Source organism: Myxine glutinosa, chromosome 8, assembly GCF_964187855.1.
Source record: "Myxine glutinosa chromosome 8, kmMyxGlut1.1, whole genome shotgun sequence".
Classification (NCBI taxonomy): Eukaryota; Metazoa; Chordata; class Myxini; order Myxiniformes; family Myxinidae; genus Myxine; species Myxine glutinosa.
Window position 1 is genome coordinate 497,322 of NC_136268.1, and position 13,949 is coordinate 511,270.

The 13,949-nt window shown below is 41.7% G+C and overlaps 1 protein-coding gene across 3 annotated transcripts in view; it reads right to left on the minus strand.

Annotated features, from left to right (window-relative positions):
* Window positions 1-13,109, minus strand: part of PHRF1 (PHD and ring finger domains 1) — a 44,476-nt gene extending 31,367 nt beyond the window's left edge. For 2 of the 3 annotated variants that reach the window (XM_078782859.1, XM_078782857.1), the window contains exons 1-2: window positions 12,942-13,109; window positions 3,080-3,190 (exon numbers count right to left, since the gene is read on the minus strand). In XM_078782859.1, coding sequence (XP_078638985.1) covers window positions 3,080-3,167 — 88 coding nt within the window. In that variant the 5' untranslated portion in view covers window positions 3,168-3,190; window positions 12,942-13,109. Of the gene's footprint in view, window positions 1-3,079; window positions 3,191-12,915 lie in introns of all 3 variants that reach the window. The other variant, XM_078782858.1, reaches the window with a different exon arrangement.
* Window positions 13,110-13,949: the final 840 nt, after the last annotated feature.

Sequence of the window (13,949 nt, forward strand, 5' to 3'; positions counted from 1 at the left end):
AGGTCTTTAAAACAGCTGTTCACCACCATCTCTTATCTTCCCCCATCCAAAACCTTGATCTTTTCTACCCCCGCTAATTCACCCCAGATACATTTTTTTGAAATTCCAACTTTCCTGGAAGTCCTTGCAGTGTTCATATGTTTTATACCTCTCCCACCTCCCCCCAAGCCTTCTCCCTCCCACATTTCTCTCGATGTCCCTGCTCTCAAATGTTGTGTTTGTGTCCTACCCCCTCTCTCCCCATCTTGTCTACCGCTCACCTTATTTTGTGTTTTATGTGTCGGTTTGACTTTTTGTGTGATTAATGTTAGCACTTTCACGAGCCCCGATCTTGTATACAAAAAAAACAAAAATCCATGAACTGTTACTCCTGCCTGGCCTCCATTCTTGTTGTTCGAGAGGTTGAGTTTTCACAATCGGTGCCCTTAAGGTGCATAATTCGGTAAGAGCGATTAGCACTTAGTAAAGTAACGTACGCTGCGTCATAACCAGCAGGTTCAGTTATGCATCTGACTGGCGCACCGTGCGAGCACGTAACCCTCAGTCAACTTCAAGCCCTTTGATGAGGCATAAGGACTTAAGGCCTGTAACCCTGGTTTGGGGTGTTGAACCTGGATGGCGGCTGTGACCGGATGACAGCCCAAGTGATTCGGTCATTCCAGGAAGGGTAATGTGGCTATAACAATATTTTTATATTGCTTCAAGAAGTATTACTATACCACGTGTAATTTTGTGTACTCCTTCCCTGTCCGCCACATTTTTTTCTAAAGCATTCCTGTTGTCGTCGTACCCTTGGAATTGCCACATTAAAGCTACAGGTCCTGCTGCTTCTTCCTCTACTTCTACCATCGTGATTTTCTTTTAAAAAAAGACTGGTTTTCAAAACAGGATTTCTTCTGAATAAACGAACACAAATTTTTGTTCCAAATAAATGTATTATAAGCTATCCAACAAACCATAGGGGGTTCGGCAGAGCCTAAAAACGCCATTATTGGCTTTACAACGATACCATTTTATACTATTCGACGACAGCAGGAACCCTTTAGGTTTAGAATAAACAATTATCCTCTTTCTGGAAAGCAAATCCGAACGAAGGCAACCTCAGTTCATTCCAAACAGCCTGCAACAAGTGTATGTCCACTCTCAAGCAGAGGCAGAAAAGGCATCTGTCCAACCTCAACAATGACCTTTCAAACTGGTCTCCCTCTTCTGAAACCTGGTTGCGCATTGTCAAGTCTATCTCTGGAGTGTGCTCCCCTTCCATCCCTTACCTCTTCAAATGGCACCACAGCTGACTCCGCTCATGAGACTTCGCTCATGAGAAGGCCGAATGACTCAATTCTGTGTTTGCTTCAAAGTTTGTGTCCCCAATCCCTCACTCTCTGTATCCACCCTTCCCTGTCATATGCAACTGTTCCTGGACTCCGTCTTTTGCACCTGAGAAGGTGGAGAAGGTTCTGGCATTCCTCAGCTCGGACTCTGCAACTGGATCGGACGACATCTGCACACGTGTCCTAAAAGCCTGCTCTGATGCCCAAAAAACCTGCACAACCTCTCTCTGCCCTTTTCACCGCCATTTGGGCTATGTCATCTTACATCTGCTTGGAAGTCCGCCAACTTTTCTGCACTACATTAAAAAGGTACGAAAACGGATCCCCTTAACTACAGGCCTATCAGCTTACTTACAATCATCAGCAAGGTCATGGAATCCATCATCGCAGTTGATATGAAATCCCCTTTCTTTGTCCAACAACCTCATTTCAGATCACCAATTCAAAATCAGACGAGGTCACTACCTTGGAAATGTTGCTTCTACTCTCCCAACAATAGATAGAGGCCCTCAATGTCAGAGGTGAGATCAGGACCGTCTCTCTGGATATATCTCGAGCTTTTGATACAGTCTAACATCCTGCCTTATTCTCCAAACTCTCTGCCGATGACATCAAAGGCCTACTCCAAATATGGCTTCCTGACTACCTCTACTCCAGTAGCCAATGTGTGGCCCTCAACGGAATCCTTTCATTTCCTCTCCCTGTTAAGGCTGCAGTGCCTGTTTTGGGGCCAGTTCTATTCCTAATCTTCATCAACAATATCTCTGATACTCTGGAAATTCCCCCTTATCTATTTGCTGATGACTCCATCCTCTGCCATTAAATCCCTCATCCTTCAGACAGCCAGGCTGCAGCCTGTTCCGTTCCCTCTCTCCATACGTTGACAAAATCACAAGCTGGTAAAACACTTGGAATATGTCCTTCAATCTTGAGAAATGTCACACTCTAACTATCCATCTCCGAAAGGACAGTCTGGCAACCCCTCCCATCTACTTCCGCAGCAATCCTCTTGAGGAATTTAAATCACTCAAACTCCTGGGCTTCGCCATCAGCCACGACCTTTCTTGCGCAAACCACATGTTAAAGTTTCCCTTAAAGCCAGCCGCCGACTAGGCAAAATCCTTCCTTGGCACACCTGAACTATCCACCTGCAAGGCCTTCACCTGCAGCTTGATGGAGTACTGCTCTCTCCCCTCTGTGCTGGCAACACTGCCTCACACATTGCTCAGCTTGACGTGGTGGAAACCAAGGCCTTCTCAAAATTTGCTGTTGGGTCATTCCTGACGGAACCTTTTGCCGCCTTTGAACTTTGATTCAGGCGGGAAGTGTGGGGATTTGCAATGGCGCGCCATCGACTTCGTTCCCGTTTTTCAAGTCATCAATAGTACAAGAAGTGCAACACTACCTCAAGCAAAGGCACCCAATCCTGCCCCATGATCTTTATGACCCAATGACCCTTCCTAATCCAACTCTTTTCCTTGCTGGTTTCAGCCACCTTATCCTCCTCCACCTCCTCCTAATCCATTTCTGTGCTCATTGTGCCCAATTATTGCCCCGCTACCCCACTATCAATTCGACCTGCTCTTCCATGAACATCGTTATTGTAGAGAAAATAAAAAAATCCCCGTACACTTGTCAATCACCAACTGTCAACCTGCCAGTGTTTAATTGCTATTTCAACCACGATGTTCCAAATGCAGCTCTTATATGTAACATGCTTTTGTGAATGAATTATGAATGACTCATACCATCATTTTCTCGACCATCAGTATCTGCATCACTTGTGTCCTGGCTAGTGCCAGGCAATAGCTCTGCTCCTTTCATCTCTGGCAGCATGTACTTGGATCACGAAGCTGAAACTGTCAACAAAATGCACAGAAAAATATAGATTACACGATTAACGACACAAGAGCAACGTTCAATGGCAAAGCGAATGCTATGCGAGCCGAATGCATCAGTCAGTTTCATCGACAGTTCACAGATGTTGCATCTCCTGAATACATCGTACAAGTGATGTTAAGCTTTCTATGGCAATTTGAGTCACCCCCTGAGAGCTCTGTACTAAAAATATAGTTTTCTTTTTCTCACTGACTAAGAAGAAAAGAGGAAAGAAGAGTAGCACACCATTGCGTAAATCAACCCCAACCTGTCAAACAGAACAATTTACCTGACACGGCCTCGTCTAGCAATCACATTTACCACTGCCAATGCTCATTCGCAGTTGCATATTTATAGCTGTGGTCAACAAGTAAGAGTTATTGCCTCAGGTGAAAGGGGTACGATCTGTGCTGATTGGATTAAAGATATTTTCAAGGTTACCATCAACTTCATATTTCCATATTTACACAAATGCTCATGGAACAGACCTGCATTCAGAAAGTTACCTTAAATACATAAAACCAGAGAAGCAACAATGAGGCCAATTTGGGACATCACCAATTCGTATGAAAATGAAGTTCCATCATCAGGAAATCCATAGCCAAGAAATGTTTGAGTAGTAGTAGTAGTGGTAGTGGGAGTGGTAGTAGTAGGCCTGCAAAGGACTTGTTTGGTGCAGAAGATACTGATTCTCTGTTAATAGCGAATAACCATGCTAGATCAACCAGGCATGATGTGGGCGGATGCCATCTCTGCATTTGACGAAAAAGGTCATTTTCAGGGACAAAGGGGTCAAATTTGCCATTTAATCAAGTATGAGCTGGGGTATCCGGCATTGTCCGGTGCTGTTCTAACCTGTTGGAATTTTGAAGAAATAAAAAAAAATTGGTTTTCTATTTTTTGTGCGGATATAAAACACTTCCTGCACCCACTAAGGAATGGGGCCGGAGAACATTTAATATCACCTTTCACATGGTTACAAAGGCTTAGGCACTATAGAGCAATTTTTTAAAATCCAGGGAAAAAAAAATCAAACTTTTTTGGTCATAATAAAAAATATATTTTTTGGCCTAAAACGTTCTGGAAAACCTGAACGAATTCTTCTCATTTTTTTGGCCCCTGGCATTCACTGATGAACCTCTGAAAGTTTACCGAAGACATGTTTGGCCATTTTTGAGAAACAAATGACGACATACACAAACAAACATTTCTCATAGGATACATTCATTCACTGAAAAACCCACAAGGTATGATTTCTTTGAAACAAGCGTTACGCCTAGGTCCCCCATCGGTGAAGTGATGCGAGTTGACAAAGTGGAAGACGCAAGGCGGCCATCTTGGATTTTGACGTGGCGACCCAATTTTCAATAGCGTTCTTCCTTATGCCTAGATACACCCACACACCAGATTATAAGTTGGTACTTCGCTTATTTTTCAAGATATTTCGCTCACAAGGTTCAGACATATATGGTGGCGGCCATCTTGGATTTTGAAGTGGCGACCCAATTTTAAACAGCGTTCTTGCTTGTGCCTAGATACACCCACACACCGGATTAGAAGTTGGTACTTCGCTTATTTTTCAAGATATTCAGCTCACAAGGTTCAGACATACATGGCGGCGGCCATCTTGGATTTTGACGTGGGTTGCACCCACACACCAAATTCGAATGCGGTCCTTCGCTTACGCACACACGCACGCACGGGCGGACGGACACACGGACGGAGGGGAAAACCATAGTCCCCATTTCGCTCCGCGGTGCGACGGGGGACAATAAAAGGTCCATGGAATATGCCGAATACTGCATTGGAATATGCCTATTTCCCATGGAATATGCCAAATTACCATGAAATATGACAAATTGCCATTACATATGCCAAATTACCATGAAATATGCCAAATTACCATGAAATATGGCAAATACTGAATTGGAATATGCCAAATTACCATGAAATATGCCAAATTACCATGAAATTTTTACCAAATTACCACATACAAGGCTTTCATCCGCAGCTCAATGGAATACTGTTCTCCCCTATGGGCCGGTGCTCCTGCCTCACACCTAGCTCGGCTTCACGCTGTTGAAACCAAAGCTTTCAGAATTATTGGAATCTCCCGCGATGAAGCTATCTCTGAGGGCCTTTCACTCACTCACCGCAGGCAGGTAGGTGGTCTTTCTGTCTTCTACCGACTCCTCTCCGGCCTTGCTCCCCCAGCTCTCTCTGTGCTCTGTCCCCCAAATATTCCTACAGGTCGCACAAGATCTGCCAGCAACCCTCTGATGGTTAAACTGCCGAAATCTCGGCTCTCCGCTCACCTTCACTCTTTCATTCCTCTTTTCTCCCGCCTCTGGAACAAACTCCCTCACTCCCTTCAATCCCACTCCTCCCTCCAGGTCTTTAAAACAGCTGTTCACCACCATCTCTTATCTTCCCCCATCCAAAACCTTGAGCTTTTCTACCCCCGCTAATTCACCCCAGATCCACCTTGTTTGAAATTCCAACTTCTTTCCTGGAAGTCCTGGCAGTGTCCATATGTTTTATACCTCTCCCACTGCCCCCTTCCCACGCCCCCCCCCCCCCCCAAAGCCCTCGCCCTCTCTCAGATCTCTCGTTGTCTCCATGTCTCTCGGTCCCTGCTCTCAAATGTTGTGTTTGTGTCCTTCCCCCTCTCTCCCCATCTTGTCTACCGCTCCCTATGTTATATGTTTTATGTGTCGGTTTGTCTTTCTGTGTGATTAATGTTCGCTCTTTCACGAGCCTCGATCTTGTATACAAAAAAAAAAAAAAAAAAAAAAATGGCAAATACTGAATTGAAATATGGCAAATACTGAATTGAAATATGGCAAATACTGAATTGAAATATGGCAAATTACCACGAAAAATGGCAAATTACCACGAAAAATGGCAAATTAGCACGAAAAATGCCAAATTACCATGAAATATGGCAAATACTGTATTGGAATATGCCAAATTACCATGGAATATGCCAAATTACCATGAAATATGGCAAATTATCATGAAATATGCCAAATTACCATTGAATATGCCAAATACTGCATTGGAATATGCCAAATTACCATGAAATATGGCAAATACTATATTGGAATATGCCAAATTACCATGGAATATGCCAAATTACTATGAAATTGGCCAAATACTGTATTGGAATATGCGAAATTGCCATGAAATATGGCAAATACTATGTTGGAATACAGCAAATTACCATGAAATATGCCAAATTACCATTAAATACGCCAAATTTACATTAAATATGCCAAATAGTGTGTTGGAATATGCTAAAATACCATGAAATATGCCAAATTACCATTAAATATGCCATATTACCATGGAATATGCCAAATTACCATGAAATATGGCAGATACTGAATTGGAATATGCCAAATTACCATGGAATACGCCAAATACTGTATTGGAATATGCCAAATTGCCATGAAATATGGCAAATACTATGTTGGAATACAGCAAATTACCATGAAATATGGCAAATTACCATTAAATATGCCAAATTACCATGAAATTGGCCAAATACTGTATTGGAATGTGCCAAATTGCCATGAAATATAGCAAATACTATGTTGGAAAACAGCAAATTACCATGAAATATGGCAAATTACCATTAAATATGCCAAATTACCATGAAATATGGCAAATACTGAATTGGAATATGCCAAATTACCATGAAATATGGCAAATACTGAATTGGAATATGCCAAATTACCATGAAAAATGGCAAATTACCATGAAGTATGGCAAATACTGTATTGGAATATGCCAAATTACCATGGAATATGCCAAATTACCCTGAAAAATGGCAAATACTGAATTGGAATATGCCAAATTACCATGAAATATGGCAAATTATCATGAAATATGCCAAATTACCATGAAATATGCCAAATTACCATGAAATATGCCAAATTACCATGAAATATGCCAAATTACCATGAAATATGCCAAATACTGAATTGGATTATGCCAAATTACCAGGAAATATGGCAAATTACCATGAAGTACAGCAAATACTGCATTGGAATATGCCAAATTACCATGGAATATGCGAAATTACCCTGAAAAATGGCAAATACTGAATTGGAAAATGCCAAATTACCATGAAATATGGCAAATACGAAATTGGAATATGCCAAATTGCCATGAAATATGGCAGATACGAAATTGGAATATGCCAAATTGCCATGAAATATGGCAGATACGAAATTGGAATATGCCAAATTGCCATGAAATATGGCAAATACTGTTTTGGAATATGCCAAATTACCATGGAATATGCCAAATTACCCTGAAAAATGGCAAATACTGAATTGGAAAATGCCAAATTACCATGAAATATGGCAAATACGAAATTGGAATATGCCAAATTGCCATGAAATATGGCAAATACGAAATTGGAATATGCCAAATTGCCATGAAATATGGCAAATACGAAATTGGAATATGCCAAATTGCCATAAAATATGGCAAATACTGTATTGGAATACAGCAAATTACCATGAAATATGGGAAATTGCCATAAAATATGGCAAATACTATATTGGAATATGCTAAATTACCATGGAATATGCCAAATTACCATGAAATATGCCAAATTACCATTAAATATGCCAAATTACCATTAAATACGGCAAATACTGCATTGGAATATGCCAAATTACCATGAAATATGGCAAATACTGCATTGGAATATACCAAATTACCATGAAATATGCCAAATTACCATGAAATATGCCAAATTACCATGAAATATGCCAAATTACCATGAAATATGCCAAATTACCATGAAATATGCCAAATTACCATGAAATATGCCAAATTACCATTGAAATATGCCAAATTACCACAAAATATGCCAAATTACCACAAAATAAGCTGAATTACCATTAAATATGACAAATTACCACAAAATAAGCTGAATTACCATTAAATATGACAAATTACCACAAAATAAGCAGAATTACCATTAAATATGACAAATTACCATTAAATATGCCAAATACTGTATTGGAATATGCCAAATTACCATGAAATATGCCAAATTACCATGAAATATGCCAAATTACCATTGAAATATGCCAAATTACCATGAAATATGCCAAATTACCATTGAAATATGCCAAATTACCACAAAATATGACAAATTACCACAAAATAAGCTGAATTACCATGAAATATGCCAAATTACCATGAAATATGCCAAATTACCATGAAATATGCCAAATTACCATGAAATATGCCAAATTACCATGAAATATGCCAAATTACCATTGAAATATGCCAAATTACCACAAAATATGACAAATTACCACAAAATAAGCTGAATTACCATTAAATATGACAAATTACCACAAAATAAGCTGAATTACCATTAAATATGACAAATTACCACAAAATAAGCTGAATTACCATTAAATATGACAAATTACCATTAAATATGCCAAATACTGTATTGGAATATGCCAAATTACCATGAAATATGCCAAATTACCATGAAATATGCCAAATTACCATTGAAATATGCCAAATTACCATGAAATATGCCAAATTACCATTGAAATATGCCAAATTACCACAAAATATGACAAATTACCACAAAATAAGCTGAATTACCATTAAATATGACAAATTACCATTAAATATGACAAATTACCATGAAATATGCCAAATTACCATGAAATATGCCAAATTACCATGAAATATGCCAAATTACCATTGAAATATGCCAAATTACCACAAAATATGACAAATTACCACAAAATAAGCTGAATTACCATTAAATATGACAAATTACCACAAAATAAGCTGAATTACCATTAAATATGACAAATTACCACAAAATAAGCTGAATTACCATTAAATATGACAAATTACCACAAAATAAGCTGAATTACCATTAAATATGACAAATTACCACAAAATAAGCTGAATTACCATTAAATATGACAAATTACCATTAAATATGCCAAATACTGTATTGGAATATGCCAAATTACCATGAAATATGCCAAATTACCATGAAATATGCCAAATTACCATTGAAATATGCCAAATTACCACAAAATATGACAAATTACCACAAAATAAGCTGAATTACCATTAAATATGACAAATTACCATTAAATATGCCAAATACTGTATTGGAATATGCCAAATTACCATGAAATATGCCAAATACCAAATATATTGTGTTGACTTTTTTCCCCAAAACACCTTCAGAAAACAATTCTTTAAAACATGTTAATTTATCATGAAACAAAAAACAAAACAATGGATTGCATAATATCCTCGTAGTTACCTCCGCCACCAAAGGTGGATTGAGGTTATGTTTTCACCCCTGTCTGTCTGTTTGTCTGTCCATTTCAGAACAAAATATCTCAAAAGGTTATGGACGGATTCGGATGAAATTTGGCAGAGATGTAGCATATGTGACAAGGACTAAAGGATTAGATTTTGGTGAAGATCCGGATTCGGATCCGGCTACTAGAATTTTAAAAGTGATTCTTCACCGTTGGCAGATAGGGCCAAAACCTATACATAGCAGGATATCTCAAAACGTTGTGGACGGATTTGGACGAAACTTGGTGGACCGGTTGAGTGTCTGACAAGGACGATTCGATTCCATGTTGGTGAAGATTTGAATATGGATACGGATATGAAAATTATTTAATTTCTCAGTGATTCTTCACCATCGAGTGATATGGCCAACCAGGTGGAGGTATGCTCTCCGTTGAGTGCCGTTCTAGTTTGCAATGTTTTGAAGTCAAATGTAGCTCAAGTAAAACAATGACTTGCACAAAACGATAACAAGTAATCATTACGTTTCCACTCATACAGGGGAAACGTAATTACCTCCGCCACCAAAGGTGGATGGAGGTTATGTTTTCACCCCTGTCTGTCTGTTTGTTTGTTTGTCCGTTTGTCAACTTTGTTTGTGTGGAGGGAACGTTTGTGTGGATGGATTTGGACGAAACTTGTTGGACAGGTTGTGTGTGTGACAAGGAAGAATCGATTCAATTTTGGTGAAGATCCGATCCAGCTAGTAGGATTTTTAAAGTGATTCTTCACCATCGAGTGATATAGCCAACCAGGCGGAGGAATGCTCTCTACTGAGTACCGTTCTAGTTATTACTTGTTATCTAGAGTAACTAGAGATGAAAATTGATACAAAAGGTACTTTCAAACAACCTTGCCTGCTTAGATGCGGCCTAACATTTCAGATAAGGGTCGCTTTGAGGATTATACGGGGGATTCGAATGTCAAAATTGGTCAGAAAATTAAGGATTTTTTTGACCTGCCATGCCCAGGTGTTTCAACCAATCCAGACAAGAACTGGCAAAACCTCTACAGATTGAAATAGATGAGTTTAGTGCTTTTCTTTAGATTCTACAGGAAGGGGAGTGGGAGTGGGTGGAGGGGGGGGGGGGGGGGGGGAGGGAAGCGGTCATAGTTCAAATGACCCTGGTGTTGCCTTAACAATTGAGGTGGCTGGCTTAAGATCTTGGGGTCCTGAGCTTGAGCCTCTGCCGTGTTGTCAACGCAACACCATTTGGGTTAAATCAGCCCGTCATCCGTCTCGGGTCGGCAGAATGAGTATGAGCTTATTGGGAGTAATGAGCCATTGGAGTTTCCTGCGCCGGGCTGGCAACCAGGCCGGGACTGTACCCCCAGCCAAGGAAAAACTGCCTTGGCGGCCCTTCTTCTGAGTGGTTCTTCTTCTTCTCCAAACATTAGAGTTGGTCACGGAATTAATGGTGTTAGCCTACCGAAACATTCATATTTCAAGCAATCCAGACAGGATTTAGCACAAAAATAGCTTACCACAGCCCGTTCAGACAACAGCAGGTAAACATTGGGTCCAGTATCTTCGGTTTGATTTTATAGGGGTTAAAGTGTATGAAAAGAGGCTGAGAGAACGGGTGAGGGAGAATATAAGCAAGGAGAGTCAATACAAGCAATCATACGCTCGAACACTTAGTTGGTTGTGAATCTCAGAAATAAAGGAATGCATGAAGCGAAGCACTTTGTACAGCTACAATGAAAATAAAATGAAAACAGTACAATGACATTCGAATCGGGTGGTACAACTTCAAGAACAAAATGCTCGGGTCGGAATACGAAACAGTCTAAACCCTGCCCGGAACGCGCTGACGCACCAACTCTGAGAATAAACCACCAATTAAAAAAAAAATCCGTCATCTTCGTTCCTCCACCCCTTTATTCCACTTTTCTCCCATTTATGTAACGGTCTTCCCGAGGATGGCCAATTCCAGGGCTTCAATAGCAGGTGTTGTACCAACATCTCATATCATCCCCATCCCTATCTACGATCTTTTCTGCCACCATTAATCCAAACCTCGGCTAACTAACTCTTACTTGCAGGTTTCCTCCCCACATCTCCTCTCCTCTCCTTCCTTCTCCTCGTCCCATGCACCTGTTGCCCCAGTGTCATTGTGTTGCCTTTTTGCCCTCAATGTACTCACCCTTCCAATAGCGTAGATTCCAAAAAGGCTACAGACATTAAAATAAATGAAATACAAAGGAATTATTTTTTAAAAACAGCAACAGCATCCATCATCCCTCCTCACTTGGAGATTAAAAACTCATGTTATAACTTATAACCTATCTCCACCAAATTTTGCAAACCTGCTCGGGGTAACCAGTGTCAAGTCATGGGCACAAACTAAATACCCCCCGCCAAACCCCCACTTGCCAGGATGAGGACACGATTTTAGGGGGAGGCACCCAGAGAGGGGGGGGGCACCCAGAGAGGGGATGGGGGCACCCAGAGAGGGGGTGGAGGCACCCAGAGAGTGGGTGGAGGCACCCAGAGAGGGGGTGGAGGCACCCAGAGAGGGGGTGGGGGCACCCAGAGAGGGGATGGGGGCACCCAGAGAGGGGATGGGGGCACCCAGAGAGGGGGTGGAGGCACCCAGAGAGGGGGGTGGGGGCACCCAGAGAGGGGGGGGCACCCAGAGAGGGGATGGGGGCACCCAGAGAGGGGGTGGAGGCACCCAGAGAGGGGGTGGAGGCACCCAGAGAGGGGGTGGAGGCACCAGATACCTCCCCGAGGAGAGCAATACCCAACACACGTGCACACACAGGTATGTCGTGGTACCTTTGTACAAGGAGACAAAGACACGAGGCATGCCTGCATCGAAGCGCTTTGTACAAGGCCAGGTAGACAGAACATCGTGGTTTGGTTTTTAAACCGGTAAACCGAGTTGTTGGGGTTAGGGTTAGCATTTCGTAGACCAGTTTCATAGACAATTGGTAGACCAGTTCAAGCATTTCGATTGACGTCACAGCTTCTTTAAATTAATTATTTTGCAAAATTAATTAATTAATTAATTAATCGCAGCAACTGTCAAACTGGTGAAGCGCAGTGCGTGCCGAGGGGACAGCCGGCTTTGTGTCAGAAGGGAATGCCAAGCCGGCGATCTCGTTGATGCGTACACACCGAGGTGGAGTAAAAGTAAGTACAAAACGGTTCCACCGGACAAATACAGAAAAATCGAGCACTTCGAACTCGGATACACAGACATGGTGCGGAATGCGACGTTAGCGACGAACGGAGTCAAAACAATCAATTTAAACGGCGAAAGGAACGAACAAAAACATCGATTTCCTTCAGTCTCTACAAGGGTCCTGTCGTTCCAGGTAATCGCACACACACCAAAGTCCCTCAAACGCCGAACTCACGGGCGCTCTCGGCGATCTTCAGGGCGCCGAAGAGGATTCCGAAGCGCTCAAGACAAACAAAGCGCCAAGCAAGGCCAAAAACCCGCGGCCTGTCCGACCAGCTGGAATACCCTCTACTCAACCGCCATGTTACCCGAGCAACGTCATTGCGTCACTTCCGCCACACGTAAGAATCTCGCGCGGGATTCCTCGGAGCCCTTTCGGAGTTTGTTAAGCAAAATGGCCTTTTTGGGTCTTTCGTCAAGTTTCATGAGACTTTAAATTTTGTTTTTAAATAAGGGAACTCCGTCCGTCGTTAAAAAAAAAAACGAACTTATACCAAGTCATCGTTTGAGATTAAGCTTTATTTGATCTTTTCGATTTAAATATTTATCGGACAATTTTTACTTATAATATGTACATGTCACTCAAAATGAACTATTTTAATGCGTGAGACATATACGGTGCAGTACAAAACGAAGGGGAATGTCGGTGTGCAACCTGGAAGCTCTTCCAGGAGCCTGGATCGTGGAGGTGAGAGCAACAACATAACCGTTCAAAACCAAACCCCGCAATGCTCGCCAACCTGCCTATACTCGCGTGTTTTCATGTGGACCATTAACCACCAGATGTCAACCACAACCACCTGATAAGCGTGACTGCGTGTTAATGGAATCACGTCATGTCGTCATCGGCGTGCCGTGCTGTGATTGGACCCCGAGTCCACGTGCCCCGAAAGAAGGCGGGGCTAAATCAGCCAAACCTTGTGAGTATGAAAGTTTTCTTAGCAAATTCTAACTCGTGCAGGAGAAATAAGAACACGCACGGCTCAAACCGATCACTGTTACCAACTATACGTCATGGTGGACAACACGTGTACCAACGTCACAGAAATTACGTGTACAAACTAGCATTCTACGTCACAAGTAGAGCAGTCAGTCCGAAAAGAGAGATTGATGCGCGAATGAAGCAGTCGAGAGAGAGAGAGAGAGAGACTAAGAGGGGGTAGGACTAGGACTAGGAAGGTAG